Genomic DNA, 20249 nt, shown 5'->3' with positions numbered 1-20249 from the left:
TAAGGGAAATTTATAGAAATGGTCCTCCTACTTTCATCCAAGTCTCATTTTCGTTTTTTAAGTATTAATTGCAACTCTTTTGACCTTCAAGTTTGATTTTCGTACTAAGTTAGTCCAATTGATAACATTTGACAGCCAAACTAGATGAAAAAAATCAGATTGAGGGCAACACCATCTATTGAACCAACTTGGTACGAACTGCAACGTCCAAACCGCCATCAATCAGATTTTTTTTGTCCAATTTGGTTGAAAAAAAGTTATCAATTGGACCAATTTAGTACAAAAACCAAACTTGAAAGTCAAAAAAATTATAATTGACACTTAAAGGATAAAAATGGGACTCGAATGAAACTAGAAGGATCATTTATATAAATTTTCCATTTATTAATGGCTACCGAAACCGAAGATTCACCTCAATCAATCAGTGCGCCATGTTGTGTCTGTCCCGAATTAGCAAGTTCCTTGATGTTGTCTTGTAGTACTATATTTGTACTTGAACTGATTGTGTTTTCATTTGAATGGTTTGTGTTTTCGAGGAGAAATTTTTCAGTGCGTGGTGGATATCATGTGGTACCCGCTCAGCACATTCAAGCAGTCAAATGCACTTTTGGACGGCTCGAATTTGAAAAGAGAAAAATGAGAGAGAAAGAGGAAGAGTGAAAGAAAAGAGAATGTTTGAATTCGAGCCGTCCAAAAGTGCATCGGAGGGCTCAAAAGTATCGAGTGGATATCACATAGAATATATTCACCCATCGTCCAAGAATTTCTCGTTTTCGACGTACCAAAAAATGATAAAAAAAATTACTGGGAGTTTTTCACCAATAAAAGATGAGTCGTACCACTGAAATACTACTATCCCTAAAATCAAACTTTATTACTACCAAAAAACAATTGGTAAAAATTACCCAGAGTTTTCCACCAATAAAAGATGAATCTCACCACTAAATATCAAAAATCAAACTTATTATTACTCCATTATGATAGAGTAAATTGATTGATAGAGTGACCACGAGCGCATGGTTACTGAAGGATTACGTAACTAAGGTGCAAAGAGACCATTCAATCCCGATTGGAATCAGCTTGAGAAATTTTTCAGTGTTGGACGGGTATACTTCACGTGATATCCGTTTGGCACATTCGGACCGTCCAACCCATACAATTGAACCAATCGGGATATTCTATTGCGTCCAAAAACGTAATGGACAGCTTGGATGCACCGGGTGGGAACCACGTGAAACCCACTCAGCACTGAAATTTTTTCCAGCTTGGAGGGTATATACACGCGTATGATGCAAAAATAACCGAAAAAGAGCAGCAAGATGACTACTGTGAAAGCGGTGGCTCTCATCGCCGGTGACCCCCATGTTAAGGGTACTCTCCAGTTCGTTCAGGACCCAAGAGGTGCCTCTCTCACTCTCTCTCTCTCTCTCTGTTTTATTATCTAGTATTGTGTATATGCATTTATTACAAGCTTCTACGGAGTATAATTAAGGGTGGGGTATATACAGGAGCAACCCATATCACAGGGAGGATAACTGGCCTCACTCCAGGTCTTCACGGTTTCCATATTCACGCCCTTGGCGATACCACCAACGGCTGCAATTCCACTGGTCACTCTTCTTTCCCTTGTTCTCACCTAATTAAACAGACCCTTCATAGGGTTGTGAGAAATGATAAGAAAAGGAAAGAAATTAGGACCCATATCACTTGTTTGGATTATGAGTAGTTGGAAATGGTGAGAGATAAATTTGGGGGTTTTATTGGTTCAATTTTTGTTCGCACCGTTTCCTACCCAAGATAATGAGATTTGGTGAGGAACCCAATCCACTTTTTCCTCATCCTATCTTACCATGGAAAGGAGCTGTTTAAAATCTTACGGACAGACACACAAACTCTTATTCTTGAACTCAAATTCCAATTAGAGTCTTCGTAAATATTTTCTTCAATTATAAACGTGTGCTACGAATACTTGTGGATTGGGAGTGAGTGATTGTGGGTTTCTGATTTGATGACTGATTTACAACAGGACCTCATTTTAATCCTCTGAAGAAAAATCATGGAGCTCCTTCTGATAAAGAGCGTCACGCAGGGGATTTGGGTAATATTGTTGCTGGCCCAGATGGTGGGTGTTCAGTTATTCTTGTTATTTTTCACTTGTATTCATGTAGTTATTGCGACTAGAGTGGACCAATTTGATAGCCTAACTTTGATTTCCTTGTTTCAGGAGTTGCCAAGATTTCAATTGAAGACACGCTGGTATGCATTCCAAAAGTTTCTTTATTTCAATATGGTTTTGGTTTCTTAACATTTGATACCAGGCACCAATCGTTCATTTGGATGATGTGTAGAAATCTAAACTAGGTGATTTCAATTTCCATTTTGGTAATTGACCATCACAGAGTTAGGAATATACTTGTTCCAGTTGTTGCGGGGAAAGAAATGTAGTTCCCTATAGCGCAGTAGTAATAGTGTAATACTACTACTTAATCTGGCATTTTTTCGAGGTATTAAAAGTTCATATGCTTGGATGGTGTGTTAAGATTTACCTTTTTTATGCCTTGTTAATGGATTTGTAGATTCCACTAACTGGACATCATTCCATATTGGGAAGAGCAGTTGTCGTGCATGCAGATCCTGACGATCTTGGGAGAGGTATGGTACTTCAAAATGGTTACTCTTGTTTGCATCTTGTGACACAAATATGATTCCTAAACTTGAAAGAAGTACTTCCAAAGTTCTAATAATCGATGTTGACTTGAGAAACTAAACATTTATCAGGAGATGTAATATCAGGCACCTTTTGGTCGTAGGAAAAGAAGGGATTTTAGTGGCATTTGATAGTGCTTCAGCGTTTGTTGCACTCATGAGTTGTGAAATTTTACATCATAGTTGAAGTGCAATAGCAATTGAAACTTTATTACAGCTGGCATTTGGCGCATAATCGTAGGGTTTCTTCCCTATTCTTGTCCGTCTCTCTAATTTGCATTAACTTCGCTTTTAAAGTAGATGTACTGTCTTGTGATGTACCCTGGCAAATGATAAATTAGTCGTGCGGTGCTCATCAGTATCAACATGGACTATCAAGCAATAGCCGCAAAGCTAAAGATACCAAAGAGTATGATTAGAAGGTTCTAAATACCACAATGAAAACTTATTATCGCCATAAAGTGAATTAATGCACCATTTCATTCATGCAATAATGTGTATTTTAGGTACCTCGGCACGTCTAATAGTTGCAGGCATGAGCCGCAAGAGTTCATATTTCTTTGATTATATAACTGTAATCATTGATGAGACTAACATCAGTTGAACTTTGTATCAGTTTAAGTTACTTTTCTCTTGATCTTGTTCCTCACAAGGTTCTTGTACTCTGTCTAGTTCTTAGCGAACTTGGATCAGTTTTGAACTTTCCTTCTTCTTTGTGATCTGATTGGGTAACTGCTGTCGCTTATGTGAAAGCTAAAATATGGGTTACGTCTTGATCTGCATTGAGTTTTATTGCTTAATGTCGTAGAATTATAATATGAAAATGAAAGAAAGAAAGAAAGGTGTCTCTTTGAGGAGCCAACTAGGGTTCTCTATCAAGAAGAAAAGGTTTAATGTATTGGGACTTTGGAGACCATGATACAGTATTAAATTAGACCTTCAAAGTTCCAACTAGCCCTCCGAACGCCAAAATTTCCTTGAGGTCGGGCATTAACTGTTCATTTTCCAGCGTAGTTACCTAGTTGGCAATTGAGTAATCTCTCAGGGTAAGGAAAAACATTGTTTGCTCTCACAGTGTTTCTCAGGATAGGGAGAACATCAGCTTTTACGGGTCTTCACTCTTCAGTTCCAAATGTTGTTTTCCAATTCCTGCTTGTCTGCGTTAGGTGTGAGTTTGAAAGTGAGAATTGAGTAGCATTATTGTCTTCAAAGTGGTTGCGATATTGCCTCTCTAGCGTCAGTTTTTGGGCTTTATCTAATTGTGACAATCAATGCAACAGGTGGACATGATCTTAGCAAGACAACAGGAAACGCCGGTGCAAGAGTTGGATGTGGTACTAAACTCTAAATTGTTTTTCTTGTTTTTGCTGTCATGTGCTATTTTGTTTTCCTGGGCCTGAGTGAAGCTAGGTTTAGTAGGGTGAAACCCTAAAAGACTATGCTAAGGATAACATCTGTAGAATAATAGGTTGTGTGCTTAGCATTCCTTGTTTTTCTTTTTATCTTCGGGCACATTGGGAGGCCTTAGCCTGGGGTTGGTTTCTTGTGTGTGGCAAGACTCGAACTCTTTACCTCCTAATGAGGTGTAATGAATCTATATTAGCATTGTGACACGTGGTAACTGGTAACTATCATCCTCGTCTTGTGCGTAAGCGATAGGCAATGGTGTCTTTGCCTAGGATTTTGCCTATGATATTATTGAGATATGAATGCTCACAAGTTTTTGTTCTCGGAATCATTTTTGCCTGTATAGGACAGATTAACATCTGTCACATCCATGTTTTGCAGGTATCATTGGGCTTCAATCATCGGTCTAGGTCCAGGAAGGGGTTCGGGTTAGTTTCCATCTCATGGACTTGGATGCAATCTATGATCATCACAAGAAATGTTGACCTTGTTTCACCTCCCAAACTTAATTTGCTATGAAATTTTGTGCTTGTTCAGCAGATGCATGCTGGACCAAATATAACTACACATAAAGCTAGACTTGACTTGGCTGTTCTGGTTGGGAAACTTGTGGGTTCGCGAATGCAATACCTTTGTATTACCAGGCGTCTGATATCATTTGTTCGGTTGTCATTCTGCATCTTTGGTAATCTTGGTTTCATTGCAGTTTTGATATGACAAATTTCAGAATAAGGCTTTGTTGAGGCTTGCATTAGATTGGATGTTGTGACCAAGTCAAACCGGCTATTTTGTGTTTGAGTACTTTGATGAGTTGTGGAATGTGGAATGTTGATGGATGTCAATCATTCCGATTATGAAGTTCAATAGTCACTCAACAAGACGATTAGCACATTCGGGTAGACACCACTGAATCTCAAAAAGACAGAAAAGAAAATCCTGAATTCCTGTGGCCTGAATAAAGTAATGAGAGAGAGAGAGAGAGAGAGAGAGAGAGAGAGAGAGAGAGAGAGAGAGCATGAACATAATACATCCCTTGAGCACATAATACATCCCTTGCTCAAGCTACAATTAAACATGACATACCAACAATTGAGTAACATCATGAGATTCAACATGTGAACTGGTGGTTACATCCATCGAAACACCAGACATTGCTAAGATCTATTAGAGTCAACCGGTGGTGACCATGATTCTCCATGCGAATGAAACACTTTAACAGAAGGGTGAAACAAAGTGCATGCCACGAATTGCAAATTCCGTTCTGGCTATCAGTGGATCGGCACGTCCCTATCCTCTTAACCAAGTGTTTCTATACGACGAGTTGTCACGCAGAGAAGCATCGTGGGGCTTGTACTCCATCACATAGCTATGGGGAAGCTTTAGGTGCCGCTTTATCGAATCTCTCAAAGCCATTACAGCCTGGTTCAATATAAAAAGGCAAAGTTTACCAACATTTACGGTTAAAAGTTTGGGAAAAACACAAGTAGCATGAGCAGCACTGACATGTTGATCAGATGCGTTGCGATTCCACACGCTCAATATGTCCTCATTGAACCGAATGCTTAGTACCGCGCCACATATATCATCGCCATAATCAAGTTGGTCGCCCACCAATGCTAGAACCTACACAAACATCCCACATAAAACAAACGTTATATGTTTCAAGCACGGGGGTTAAACACACTACTTAGGTGGAAACAAAGATCATAAACCTCGAGTTTAGGATCAATTCGACCACCACATCCAATCAAGGGAACCCATTTAAGGGAACAAAGCCCTGAAAATTGGATTCTGGAAGTAAGGTCGAAATTACGCTGAAAACATGATTTTTTTGAAATCCCCACAATTAAGAGACGCCACAAAAATCTACAAATATGACATTGAGGTGGGAGATATCTTCAGGTATCATCCCAGTCTACCTAAGAAATGGCAAAAAAATTGAATCCATTCTGTCGTCTAACAAACCTACAAGATGATTTGCCCTTACCAAATCCTCCCAAAAGCGACCAGAGAGAACCTTCTTGAATCGTATTATCCACTTTCCACCACTGCAGTTAGCAGAATCCTAACAAAAGGAAAAGAGAAGACGAAAAAGAAAAAAGAAACAGTTACTTATGTTGAGGGCCTACTTAAAGCATTTATCCAATAACCTTATATGTCGTGAAGGCCAACGGCGAACCAAGGGAAGGATAAAGAACTTTATGCTCTCTCCTCTCTTTTTTTGCGACAATCTGTAGTCATGATTAATTAGCATGACCAAATACACAGTCTACATCTAATCTTACCTCCCACAACGGGCGAATTCCTTCCTTGAAAAGATGCAAATCGGTTGGGCTGGGCAAAGATGATGGTCGAGCCAAATGGCAATAACAGACCCAAAAGGCTTCAACCTATTGGCAGACAACGTTCAGAGGTTAGATCAACACATTGAAGCCACATAAATAACTTAAGCCGACGTATTATGACTCAACTTTTCCAGTCTCATAACATGCAAATTGAAATCTTACCGTACTAAATTCCACTATTTTCTTTATATTGTCCTCGTATGATGTTTGAGTTCGAACTCCAGGTGTTCGACGAGTGTACCAAAAAACAAAATTGTGCTGATCACAGAAACATTGTAGCAAGATGAGCGGCAGCATTATTATCGTGGAGCAGAAGAAGCAGAAGAAATTTAAGAGATGCGAATTCAACAAGATGTGTCAAACTTCTAAACAACGAAAACATCACTCAAGTATATAAGAAGGAATACTTTTGCAAGTTGCAACATCTATTAAGTAAATCTATGGGCAGACTCATGTCAACAAATTTATCCATCATTAAGCTCTAAAAGGCATGTCCCTTCTCTCGGTGATACAACTAAGAGAACTCCACCAAGGTCACAGCCATTGAAACCAAATGAATGAGCTTCAAGCATAAACTCATTTCTTTCCAGACACAAACGTTCGAAACTAGCAGCCAGTTTTCCCACATATACTATTAACAGAACCACAAATTAAAGTCAAATCACTCACCAGCTACCACATAACCCAATCATGAACTAATCTCTCGCTAACATACGCACAAAGACATGGTTTATACTTTTGATTTTGAAAAACAGAGTAGTGCATAAATTCAGGGCAAAACCATGCAAATAGAACTATTAGTCTATCACCAAATGCAGGCAAGGGATAATGTGCAACTAAAAGTTCTCATTTTCTTTGGAAACCTGCAGAAACCATTCCAACACCACTACAAACAAATTTCCTTCTTATAATTACTAAATTCAATTGAAAAGGCATTAAGGGAATGCCACCCATGCACAAACGGAAGTGAGGAACAAAAAAAAGTCAAAAAAGAAAAAGGGCCAATCAATGGAAAAGGACATATACAATACTCTAAACTCAAAAAATATCTATCATGTAAAGGAATTGATACATGGTAGGTTGCACTCCCTCGACTCCCAACTAAACAAAGTAGAAACGAAGAGACTCTTAATTTTAAACAACAGCCTCTTGTCCCCGTCAAAATATCCTCGGTTCCTCTCACTCTAACTTAACCACATCAAAGCACAACGGGATCTTAGACAACGGTTTAGAGCATCTTCAATGTTTTTAGTCAAATTTTCAAAGCCAAAGTCACTTTTTGGCCACTGCCACTATGCCATTTTTATGGAAATGTTGCTACCAGGGAACAAGCAATTTTTTCAAGCACAACTACCATTATATCCGGTAAATCACGACCCTTGTTTACAACCCTCTTGATGTTGGTGCAAAAATGGCTTTAATACATTTTGAGGCAAACCATTGGAGATTATCCAAAGGGGGGAAAAAACAGCTTTGGCATTGTAATTGCTCAACCATTGGGATGCTCTTATACAATTCAACCTATGCATCCACAAATATACGCATATACACATACATATCATATTGATAATCCTTAACTATTACAAAAGGAAACATCACACCAAATCGTATCAGTTTTAAGGCTGGCTCACATAGCTTTGTTTTAAGGCTGGCTCATATTGATAATCCTTCTCTCTTGTTTGGGTTCCAACAGAAAGAGAGGAGGGAAAAATATCGAAATGAATTTAACTTTTCTCCTATTTTCTCTCCAACTTTCCCTCTACTTTCTCTCTTATCCCTTCCTTTCTCTTCCCTTTCCACAACTTCCAAACAGAGAGTTTCCTAAAGAAAATGTCAGCCTAATTTTCTTCTCCCCCCTCTTACAGCCCATTTGAATAGTGAGAAATCATGAGATATAAGAAAGGGGAAGGGCCAATCAAAAAATTACTTTTTTGTATTTTTCTCTCCATTTCTCACCAAGATGCACAATCAAAATGAGTGAATTTAACTTTTCTCATATTTTCTCTCCAACTTTCCCTCTACTTTCTCTCTTATCCCTTCCTTTCTCTTCCCTTTCCACAACTTCCAAACAACTTCCAAACAGAGAGTTTCCTAAAGAAAATGTCAGCCTAATTTTCTTCTCCCCCCTCTTACAGCCCATTTGAAAAGTGAGAAATCATGAGATATAAGAAAGGGGAAGGGCCAATCAAAAAATTACTTTTTGTATTTTTCTCTCCATTTCTCACCAAGATGCACAATCAAAATGAGTGATTTCACAATAAACCTTAACCCATTTCCTTTCTTTTCTCATGAAACCTCTCCATCCAAAGGGGTTGTTATACTTGCACATCTCAGATTCAGTTAGAAATTAATCTCCATTGAATTTTCCCCTTTCACTCTTTCGCACGATACGATCTGCACATGCTTCGCGTGCCGGGCGTCTATACATTATGTACACGTATCAATATGTATGTGCGTGTAGAGAGAGAGAGAGAGAGAGAGAGAGAGGACCTTGAGAGGATGGAAACCAGTTGATGAAAGATCGGGCACTGATTGAGCGTTGGCAGTTGAAAGAAACTTGTTCTCGATTTCCTTGTTATTAGCTACGAATTCCATTTTGAGCTTCTTCCTAGGACTCACCGACGGTCTTTGGTTTCAAACCCTAGTTCCGATCGTTCTCTCTCCTCCTGTCTTCTAAGTTAGCCGAATTTTGTAACGTTTCGAACTCGTTGGTTTAGCTCCTTATTACTAGCAAGGATAGTAAATGATTTCTCTATAAATGTGAGGCGGCCCAGTTCGGCTCGTTTGCTACACGGGTACAATAAATTTGAAAAATGTTAAGATTCATGAAAACAGAACATAGAAGTGTTTAGAAAAATGTAATGAAAGTTGAATCTGGACAAAGTACAACCACAACCAAGTAGTATTACAACCTATTCTCGCATTCACGTAGAGTCTAGAACTAAGTTTTGTGAGTCCTATGTGAATGTAAGGTAAAGTAAAAATTTGAATTTGTCCCCTCCGAGGGTTGGCTAATACCACCTCTCACCATGAGATTAACTTGTCCGAGTGAGGAAAAAGATCACAGTAAAAAATAAACTGAAATAAGAGAAATTTCAACTTCGAGAATTTTTAACAAAGTAGAAAAACAAGTTTATCATCCTAATTTAATTCCTTAAAGGATGAGTATAATTTTATTTTTGATACCGTTGTCTAAGCATTTAAATTATCTCAAATAAATCTTCTTATTCACGTATTTATCGATGTTCAATTAATCTAAGTTTCTCTCATCTCAGCTCACAATATGAGATTGGACGATTTGATTATGAGCCCACTGCAAAGACCGGAAATTAGTGGAACTAGACCATTACAATAGTAATTATTTAGTGCTTTTTGATTGGAAATTGACTACTACACTCCCTTTTTTATCACATAACACTATTTTTTTTTCTTTATTTGATGTTAATTTACTCTATTGCCCCTTAATGTGTAAAAAAATGAACTTATGAAAGGGTAAAAAGGTAAATTCACATGAATAAAGACAAAAAAATAGAGTGTATGTGGTAAAAAAGAGAATGTAGAAGTCAATTCCCTTTTGATTTCATACATTCCTTTGGATTCATGCATTTAATACCGCAATAATATCTGATAGAGAATGTATAGACGCACCACGTGGCCATGGCAAAATTAATTCTCCTTGATTGCAGGTCCCTCCTAGAGGAATTTGAACGGTGTCCATCAAGCATGTCTATCGGGAAGCAAATCATCGTGCCGATGCGTTAGCAAATGACAAACCAATTTCGATGAGAGATTTTTATATCTACCCTTATATGAGGATTTGATTGGAGTTATATACCCGGTTCGAAAACCCTTAATTTATGTTTAATGCATCTTCTATTAAAAAAGAAGAAGGAGAAAGAAATCACTTCTCCTTTGAGCACTACTACTAGTGTAATTTTGTGACGAGATCTAGCCGCTGGCATACCCACTCGCTCCACCTATAGGCCATAACTGTACTGTATTGTTTCAGAAAGAGAGAGGAGAGAGAGAGAGAGAGACGTTGTTGACTGTTTATCTACATAACTTTCCCCAATTTATCCCATCTCGTAGGAGTATCTATCTATCTATCTATCTTGTGTTTGTTGTTGGTCTTCGCAATTTATCTTCTCCCTCTAAACCCCTCTCTCCCATGGCGCTACCAAACCCCTCCACAACAACCCTCCTCTTCCTCCACCTCTGCGTCGCCGTTTCCTCCCTAAGATCCGCCTCCTCAGCACCGCCCCCGATCTGCCCTTCCCAACCCCAACCGGCGTCGTTTTTGGACGCTCTCCAATCTACGTGGCCCCTCTCTTTCCCTCTCAATTCCCCCCTCGAGGTACCTACCACACGATTTCGTTACGAATCTTCGTATACTGTAACGATTGCCGAAAAACTAAAATACCCATATTTTTATTTCCTAGTTTTGATCGTTGAAATCATGCTTGCATGTGTTCGATTATTGCGTTGATTATGGAATACTCGGGCGTCTCAAAATGTTTGTTTGGTCTGCAAAACAAGGACCAAAAACCACACAATTTTTTCAATAATTTACTGAGTACTGCTATGGGTACCGACGGTACCCATAGGGAAAATGCACCGACGGCCACCGGACGGCCGTCTCCGGTCACCGGACGGCCGATCCGAGCCGTCCAAAAATTTTAAAAAATAAAACCGAGGGGCCCCACGCGAGAATCAATGGCATCCGAGATGTGTAGAGTACTTGATCCGAGTACCCCTTTTTCGTGTATATACACGTATATACAAATATACACGAAAAATGGGTGCTCGGATCAAGTACCCTATACACCTTGGATGCCATTGATTCTCGCGTAGGGCCCCTCGGTTTTATTTTTTAAAATTTTTGGACGGCTCGGATCGGCCGTCCGGTGACCGGAGACGGCCGTCCGGTGGCCGTCGGTGCATTTTCCCTATGGGTACCGTCGGTACCAATAGGATTTCTGTAATTTACTAGATATCAATGAGTTTTTTTAATTCATGGAAAAAACTTGATTTTTTTGTCAAAAAAATTTATTATTTTTAAGTCTTTTTGCGGACTGGACACACATTTTGGGACGGAGGTAGTATATTTTAAATACTGTGTATTTCAGGGGTTCTTGTGGACTTGCATAACTGTTTTGTGGTAATTATTTTGTTTTGTGGCCTTTTTTGGATTTATTTCAGCGTTTTGGGGGAATTTAATAGGTTACCTCTGTTAATTTATTTTTTGGGTGCAGTTTCATTTTGTTCTGGGGTTGTTGTTTATTGACATATTTTATGTTGTCATTGTCTGTTGGGATTATTTCCTTGACTTGGATTAGGGTATGGAACATATGATCTTGAAGTGGAAAATTATAATAAAGTTGTTAGTCTCTGACTTTCGAAGGTTTAGGGCATACTTTTCTGCATTGGGATGGTAATGCAAGGATGAAGAATGAAAGTGACTATGTTTGACCAACTCTAAACCTGGAAACACTGGTGTGTTTCCAAAGTAAATGGGGTGTGTTTCCGCTAAAGTAAATGGACTACAGGCTAATGGCAATAGTCAAGTTTTCATGGGTCACCAATAGATACTAGTCAAGTTGTTTATGCTAAATGGTATTTTAGTTGATATATGTGAGGAGAATGACTTGCCTAGAAATCCATGTAACATAGGCTTGAGTCTATTTAGTCTAGCAGAAACGCACCCTAAGGGCTAAGTTACCCTTTTAGATTCCCTTGTTGCCATACCCAATTTTGCAAGTTATGAAAAATATGATGCTAGTTTGGTCTCCCTTGAACGGCGTTTGGGGAGTAGAAGGTTGGGTATAGGACCTAAAAATTCTTCATTAAAGGCAAGAATCCCTTGTCCGTAACGTTAATTGATCAAGTTTTAACCATTGAACTAGTGGCCTCTAAAGTATGTTGCATATTCCCAGTCTAATATATTGTGTGGTGGTTGAGATGTTGAGCTTTGTGCACTTGCACAGCCGGAGAGGATTACAGAGCTGTTACTCCTTGCTTGTTACATAGGGTTGAGGCCATGGGATGTTTCAACTTGCACAAATACTTCTGTTGTTTTTCCCCTTGATTGAATGGGTCTTTTCTGTGGAGAGTCAAAGATGAGGACTTTTAATGTGACTTCTCTGGATGGTTTGAATTCTAATCTTGTGTAATGAACATATTTGGAGCAAACACACTTCATGTCCTCCCTCAGTTTTATTTAATTAGAAAATTAGTCTTAGGTCCATTATGTGAACTTCATAAGCCCATAAGTCCACGTATTAATTTTGGAAGGTCTAAAGTCCATTTTAGGGCACCCTAGAGTAGGGTAGGGTAAGGTACCCTAGGGTTTAGGCACTTTCATTATAGGGTGCACATTTTTATTATAGGGTAGGGTAGGGTAGGGTAGGGTAGATTACCCTGTGTAGGGTACCCTAGCGTAGGATATCCTAGGGTTTAGGCACTTTTATAGGATTTAGGCACTTTTATAGGGTTTTAGGATATACTTTCCTATTATAGGGTTTTAGTGGTTTAGACACTTTCATAGGTTTTAGGGTTTTAAGCACTTTCATAGGGTACCTTAGGGTTTAGGTTGTGTGGACTTGTGGCTTTACAAAATTATTAGGTGGACTTGTGGGCTAATGAAATGTCTATAGTGGACCTATCAGTAAATCTCCCTTTAATTAATTTCATGCAAAGTATTGACATCACCCTCCGTTACAATTAAGGAATTCTTTTTTAAACCTGTATGAAACAATAGGTCAGAAAGAAATTACCCTAAAAAATCCCAAGACAAATAGAATAGTATATACACTCCTTGGACGGAAAACTTAAGAGAATAGTTTTTTTTTTTTGGATAAGTAACTTAAGAGAATAGTTAGCTTTGTATATGTCAGAAATGTCAAATGAGGACCAAAATAAATATAGCTGCTTGGATGTTGGGTATGAGGATGATTGTATTATGTGCCGCGTGAGCATGAGATTTAGATTGAATGAGAGCATGTCAATTCTACCATTCAGAACTTGTTTTCCTCAACACGTTGCCCAACTATGATTTGATTTTGGTTGGTGCATCCCAAGGATAATTTGGTATTAGTGCTCCTGCAGTACCACCACACAGTCACAAAGTAGATCGCTTTCCTTCATCCAAGTACAAGGACTTAGTTAGGTTACAAGTATTTGAACATGAAGTCTACATTGTCATGAATCATATACATATCAAAGTATCATGTCATTGGGTAAAGTTGAGTGCGACAAAACCTGTTTCCTGATCTCCATCTACCATCAATATTTTACGGCTGAATTGCAACCATGACCTTCCTGAATTAAAAGATGGTTTTTCACTTCTGTCCCATAAGCATAGTGGTCCAAACTCTGTTTCAATCTGAGTTATGCAATACTTCTGAGTTGGGCTTACCCATGATATTTTTCAGTTTTGTTATGCTATGACACCAGCTTACCTTCCCCGCTTTGTCACACCGTTGATGTTCCACTCCCAGAGAAAGTGTTTGGAAGAGGAATTCTTGTAGCAAATTCCAGTGCTTAGGGCTAAGGTTTCGATTAAAATTACACCAAGAGAAGATGATTCTTTTAGGTTGCCGAATCTAGTTCTTATATCATCTCCCATTTTTCAGGCCATTGGTTAGATGCTATTGATGGAACATGGTAAGTTTATCTTTCTCGTCATGGGGGTGGTTGTGGTTCCCCATGAAAATCAAGATATATTCTTTCCAGGCTGTGTTCATGTTCTTGCTTGGAGGCAAAGGTGAAGAAGGCTTGCTTTATAACAAGTGACATAAGACCATTTAGGGTCAGCCTGCCACACGTTCCATGTTTGAGGGACAGGTGCCCAACCTTGTGTGGTCTGACGTGCCATTAGTGGAGCAATATCAAAAGTCCTGTTACTGATGTTTAATGAATGAAAGCGCCATGGATGATGAATGTTTGACATGCCATTAGTGGAGCGATGGATGATGAATGTTTGACATGCCATTAGTGGAGCAATCTCAAAAGTCTTGGTACTGATGTTTAATGAATGAAAGCGCCATGGATGATGTATGTTGTCTACTTGTCTGTCATATTAACTTATACACTTATATGTACCCATGAATTTGAAGTCGCTTTGTGGGGCTTTAAGTATAAGGTTGTCTACTTGTCCGTTCTGCTATAAAGGTGCATAGTGTGGTGACTGTAGTCCGCATTCAGTTGCATTGGTGGTGGTTTTTGGATGCAAGTATGTAACACTTTCAGGGATTTTTGGGAGTTCAGTGACTTCAGTTAGTTGGCTCCTTCCTTCTTGTGTGTTCAATGCGACAAATGGTCCCTTCCCTTAGGCGCTGGTTTGTGAAGGTAGTTACACAACTTCATAATGCAGACTGATGCCCCTTCTCAGTGCCCTTAGCCATTTCCTTGCCAAAGCCGCAAGTTGGCACAACCTCACAAGAAACCATTTCCAACACCTAAGCTAAATCTGTAGCCAAACTAAAGCTGTGGCGCAACCAAATCTGTGTCTATCTCTTTCCTAATGAGCCCCAATTGAATGGCAAGTCTCTCTTTAACCATCGAAGCGACATTGCCAAATGATGGCATTTTAGTTCTGTAGGAACATACGCCAGCTGTTCAGTATGTTTTCAACTGTCTAAGGGACTGCCCTCTAGTTTTATAGTCTTTCCTTTTACCGCCTTTCATTCAAGCTAGTACTCAGGAGGATGCTGGTGATCTCCAATTTAAAAAGGGTTGTTTGAGCCTCATAAAGTTATGTAATTTTATTATTGTCTGTTGGCACTTGCCTTACATTTGGTCAAAATAGCTGACTGATCTGTAGAGCTATAGTCTACCAAGACTCGCTGATCGTAGGAAATGCATAGCAGTTCTATTTTCCTTAGAATGAAGTCATTGGATAAAATTGGGCAGATTTCCCCTGAAGAGTTGAATTCGGAAAAAAGATATATGTAGTTGACCCCAATTCCCTGGGACATTAAGGCTTAGTTTGTTTGGTTTGGTAAACTTGTATTCAACTTTATTGCAGTTACTCACAAGTAATGAGAGTCATCAGATGTTTTGCTTCTACCATGCTTGTATCTAGAACTATGTACTTTGGTACTGGATCATAGTCTCGGCTATTTATATAGTTGCTCTTGACTTTGTCTGGTTGTTTCATGAGCTGATGCATTACTGTTTTTTGGCTGCTTTCAGGTAAATGGTGATGTCCTTGATGGAACTTTGACATCCAAACAGCATAATGTATACACCTCAGTACTCTTCTATGCTTCATGGTGTCCATTCTCTCATGATGCTCAGTTGATATTTAAAGCCTTGAGTTCCATGTTTCCTCAAATTGAACATTTGGCAGTCGAACAATCATCAGCAATGCCAAGGTATGTATCGATTGCCTTTCTGTTTTGATTCTCATCTCCTCACTGCGATAACTAGTTTCTATAGGTTGAAGATAATATGGAGTAGGTTAGTACCCTGCATGCTTTGTTTTTTTTTCTTCGTAATCGAGTCTCCATGTTACATGTTTTTGTTTTGACAACAATAGTTGCTTTATTGTTGGAAGCAAGAATGACTTCCTCAATCACAAATGAAAACTACCTTGTTAGAGTGGCATTGTAGCATTGGAGATTCATCATTTCGAAGTTGGAGCTAAAGAAGCTAATTTTTGGGGTCTTCTACATTATACATGTCTCCATTTATGTCTCATGTTGGAACAAACTACTAGGATTCGTCCTTGCATACAGAGTGGTGGCATCAGATCTTATGACCGAAAGCTCTACTTTTCACATTTGCCATTCCTTTCATTAAATTTCATTTATATTGCAGTGTACTTTCAAGATATGGGATCCATAGCTTGCCTACGTTTTTAATGGTGAACCAAACATCAACAATGCGATTTCGCGGCCCTAAAGATCTCCACTCCCTCGTAAAATTCTACGAGAAAATCACGGGTAATTGCTTCTCCCAATAGGAGTAGAAGTTTCTTGTAATCTTTGGGCACTGTTTTGATGTCTTTTTAGCTATTCGTCTAGTAAATTTTTCAATCCAAAGTTATCAATCTCGTACTGGACAACACACCATTTTTGTAACCGGTATGGTACATACCGGTACCGTGAAATTTACTGGTACCATTTTGGATTTAACGTTGTGTGTGTGTGTGTGTATAAATGAAAAATAAACACATTCTTATACGTTTGTCATTTAGAACATTTACTTCAAAATAAGAAAAATAAGAAAATGACCCTGCCGCTTACTCTCCACATTTAATCTACATGTTTCCCATTACCTCAAAACATTTGATTTCTCCTTTTTCCCAAGGAGCTCAAACGATCCTTTCACCACCTCCCCCGCCCGCATTTCTTGATGCCGGAATACTGTTTCACACTGGAGGAAGACATAACGTTCTCATTAGCTTCGATTATCTCTCCTCTTTCTCATGATGCTGGGATGTACAGAAACCTGCCGCTGCCGGTCTAACGACTAAACAGGTCCTTAAAACCTGTGTGTTTTTCTTTTATGTACCGGCTGGAATCCGAAAAACAGCCGGAACAGCCCAGAACATGGCGGTATTTCAGCCGGAATGGAACACCTTGTTGAGTGTCCCCATTTTTTGCCAGTACGGTACATCTCAGCCAGTGCAGGACGAGATCGATAACTTTGGTCAACCAATGCTATGTGGCTGCTTATTAATCATAACCCCTTTATATCATTCTCATACCAGGAGGTCGTTATTGGTGGTCAAGTTTTGTGTTCTACTAACCAGTTTTCTAAAATCCAGGATTTGAACCTGTTCACTATGTTCCGGTGGATCAATCCCCTAATTCGGAGGGCAGTGGAAAATTTGTCATGCAGTCGTGGATGGGGGCATCGCTAAATGAGATAGTAACAACAGAACCATACTTGTTATTCTCTCTGTTATTCCTCCTTTTGAGAATCCTGGTCTTCATCTTCCCGAAAGTCGTATCTCGCTTCAGGGCATTCCGGGCGTGGTACATACCGCATCTAAACTTGGAAATATTTGGAGAGACAAGCCACGTATTGGGTCGTGTCCGCCAGATGGTGAATGTGGAGAGGATTTGGGCAAAGATGAGAGTTTTCAAGACCAGGAACTTCCGCGAAGGTGCAAAGAATGCCCGAGTATGGGCTTCATCTTTGGCTTCAGTGTCACTGGGTGAAACCTCATCGTCGAGATTATAATCCTAACGTTGAATGCGCGATCATTTATCATGTCGAACTGATTGGAAAATGGAGCTTCCCAATCCGGAGATAACAGATTGCTGCGATGGCCGCCTCTCTCACACATGCGCACACACACACACACACATCCGAAATTACTGCACTCGTGAGTTGTGTCAACAGCTGAATCTGGTCACACTTTGTGTTGGCTGTGTTTTTCCCAATTATGCAACCACGTATATTTATGAATGGCTACATCTGTGTATATTAACTTGGAAATTTTAGAGTGGCCTGTTTATATACTTCCGAAATGTGAGACTCTCTCTCTCTCTCTCTCTCTCTCTCTCTCTCTCTCTCTCTCTCTCTCATGAGATGCAACTCGTTTGTATGGTTAGAATGGTCCCCAGTGAGGGAATTTCAGGTGCATGATTCCAGGTTGAGTCCTTACTACTGCTCAAAAGGGTTGAAGTTCTCTTTTATAACATGGTCAACCTTGAACCTTTTCACACAGACTGCTTCATGCTCAAAACACAACAAAAAACATCCTTCAATCCGTTTCTGCCCTTTGGGCTGTCGCTTTATTTTCGTATTCGAAATCTGAATTCGTCGTTTGGAAAGACGGAACCGAAAGTAGAATTTATGAAGATTTTTTTATAGGTAACTGAACAAATAAATGAATTTTCGATGATCTATGTGCATGTTTTCCCGTTTCATTCTCTTCAGCTTAACAAGGCCTCGTCTGACATGAACTTATAACTAGCATTAGTTGGTCCCTTTTTTGTCTTGAATAATTTTTGTTGATAAATTTATCAGCTTTCATTTTGATAGCTCGGGTATCTAAGTTAGCTTATGCGCATCTCATTATTTCAAGGAGGCCTGTCCCATCGCCCGCTTGAGGGGGGCCAATTAAAGTTGAAGAAAAGTTTTGTATGGACTAGTTCCAGTGGATCTGATAACACCAAGACTATCGTGTTAAACCAATCTCATATTTTGATGCAGATTAGTTCGCTTTGGTGATTTGGCAGATTCGACGTAGCTAAAGTTGCTGTCAAACTAAACATTATAGACGACAGAGATGATTGTCAATTTTTTTAACAGCAATTTCGATTTACAGGTAGATATATGAATATATTGTCAAAAAAGAAAACTTTTATTAAATTATGAGTTTGATGATGACAACCGGTCAGCTTATTATAGGGCTACACGTTGAACATGTTTGGTGTCCTCTCACCTCCTCCATTTACTTTCTCCTCCATAACCACGTAGCCTTCATTTAATTAATACTCCACTACTTAAAAATGCCCAAATGTGCACGCCTGTTACCTGTCAAACAACCTCAATTAGGTCTATTTCACTAGGTGTTAGGGCTAGGCCTCTAGTTGCTTTTGTCAATTTTTTACGGCAGCAACTACCCTAACCCTCTAAAAATTCAATAAGTCTGGGTATACTATATCCATCAACTATATTTTTTGTGGGGCTCACCCTAGGTCTCATAAAAATACAGAAAAATATTCATAAATTTTAAAATAATATTTTACGGGGCCCTGTAAAAAATTAGCTTCAACAAATATCGGAAAGTATTATTTCTCGATTTATAGGAGCGAAACTGTGTAGTTGAGTAGTTTGGCCCCTAGAAATCAAAAAATAATACTTATCCATATTCGTTGGAGCTGATTTTTTATAGAACCCCATAAAATATTATTTTAAAATTTATGAATATTTTTCTGTATTTTTGTGAGACTCGGAATGAGCCCCACAAAAAATATAGCTGATGGTATAATAGATGAATGTAGTGTATGTAGTATCTCTCCTAAAAAATTGACAACTGAAGAAGCAACTAGAGGCCTAGCCCTTACAACTAATGAAAACTGAAGAAGCAACTAGAGGCCTAGCCCTTACAACTAATGAAATTGACCTAAAATTCTATTAGAAGAGGATATAAGAACAAAACTATGAGTATTGATGGGGAATGGACTAATACAAATTGTTCGAGTCGTTCATTAATTTTAAAATAAATTTTTAAGTGGTCTAACGAAAATTCAGAAATCAAATAACCTTTAAGTGCTTCATTCAATGTTCTAAATTTTTATTCAGTTTAGGATCTTAAATTCTGAATGAATTTTGATGACGAACTGCTCAATTGCTCAAATCATTTGTATGGAACTCCAAAGTGGGCCCCATAGAATTATGGACGATATAAATATATATACTCCTTGTATAGATCTAAGATGGGAAAATACACCAAAAGCTTTTTTGATATGGCAGTTTACATGTCTCTCTCCTCGAACTAATTGTTCTTGTTTTTGTCACGCTATTATTTGTTATTAGGAATATAGTAAAAACTTAACCCTATCGTAATGGATCAGAAAAATAGAATTTTTGAAAGAAATGAACGAAACACGTGCTGGGAAAAACACTGACGTCTTTTAAAGAAATATATAAAAAAACAAATACCTTCCAAATTTACGAATTTCGAAAGACTCTTCTCCAGTACCTCTACCTCTCCAATTTTTATTTTTTATTTTTTATCGTGTAATCAAAATAGAAGAAGTAACATTTGTAAAATTCAAGCAGAATTGGAAAATTAGTAGTAGCTTTTTTAGTTTGGGCAAGTAAAAATGA

The 20249-nt window shown here is 38.7% G+C and overlaps 3 protein-coding genes across 5 annotated transcripts; 2 read left to right on the top strand and 1 right to left on the bottom strand.

The window, feature by feature from the left end:
- Window positions 1–1244: 1244 nt before the first annotated feature.
- Window positions 1245–4753, top strand: LOC131324445 (superoxide dismutase [Cu-Zn] 2). 3 transcript variants are annotated; one of them, XM_058356408.1, is made up of 8 exons: window positions 1245–1401; window positions 1509–1610; window positions 2027–2122; window positions 2225–2256; window positions 2577–2652; window positions 3987–4040; window positions 4495–4541; window positions 4654–4753. In XM_058356408.1, exons 1-7 carry the CDS (start codon window positions 1320–1322, stop codon window positions 4521–4523), a joined length of 471 nt encoding a protein of 156 aa, XP_058212391.1. In that variant the 5' UTR covers window positions 1245–1319; the 3' UTR covers window positions 4524–4541; window positions 4654–4753. The 3 variants fall into 3 exon arrangements, with proteins under 3 accessions (XP_058212391.1, XP_058212390.1, XP_058212389.1); XM_058356407.1 differs by having other exon boundaries at window positions 4651–4753; XM_058356406.1 differs by having other exon boundaries at window positions 4495–4753.
- Window positions 4754–4996: 243 nt separating this feature from the next.
- LOC131324443 (eukaryotic translation initiation factor NCBP-like) lies at window positions 4997–9395 on the bottom strand. The gene is made up of 6 exons (XM_058356405.1): window positions 8949–9395; window positions 6621–6716; window positions 6399–6503; window positions 6101–6178; window positions 5617–5736; window positions 4997–5532 (listed from the first exon to the last, which is right to left on the bottom strand). Exons 1-6 carry the CDS (start codon window positions 9051–9053, stop codon window positions 5401–5403), a joined length of 636 nt encoding a protein of 211 aa, XP_058212388.1. The 5' UTR covers window positions 9054–9395; the 3' UTR covers window positions 4997–5400.
- A 966-nt stretch (window positions 9396–10361) lies between these two features.
- Window positions 10362–17938, top strand: LOC131324442 (5'-adenylylsulfate reductase-like 5). Its single transcript, XM_058356404.1, has 4 exons — window positions 10362–10812; window positions 15651–15832; window positions 16278–16402; window positions 17230–17938. Exons 1-4 carry the CDS (start codon window positions 10627–10629, stop codon window positions 17646–17648), a joined length of 912 nt encoding a protein of 303 aa, XP_058212387.1. The 5' UTR covers window positions 10362–10626; the 3' UTR covers window positions 17649–17938.
- The last annotated feature ends 2311 nt before the right edge of the window (window positions 17939–20249 follow it).

This window comes from Rhododendron vialii, chromosome 4a (genome assembly GCF_030253575.1).
Source record: "Rhododendron vialii isolate Sample 1 chromosome 4a, ASM3025357v1".
Classification (NCBI taxonomy): Eukaryota; Viridiplantae; Streptophyta; class Magnoliopsida; order Ericales; family Ericaceae; genus Rhododendron; species Rhododendron vialii.
This window is presented reverse-complemented; position numbering and strand designations above follow the sequence as displayed.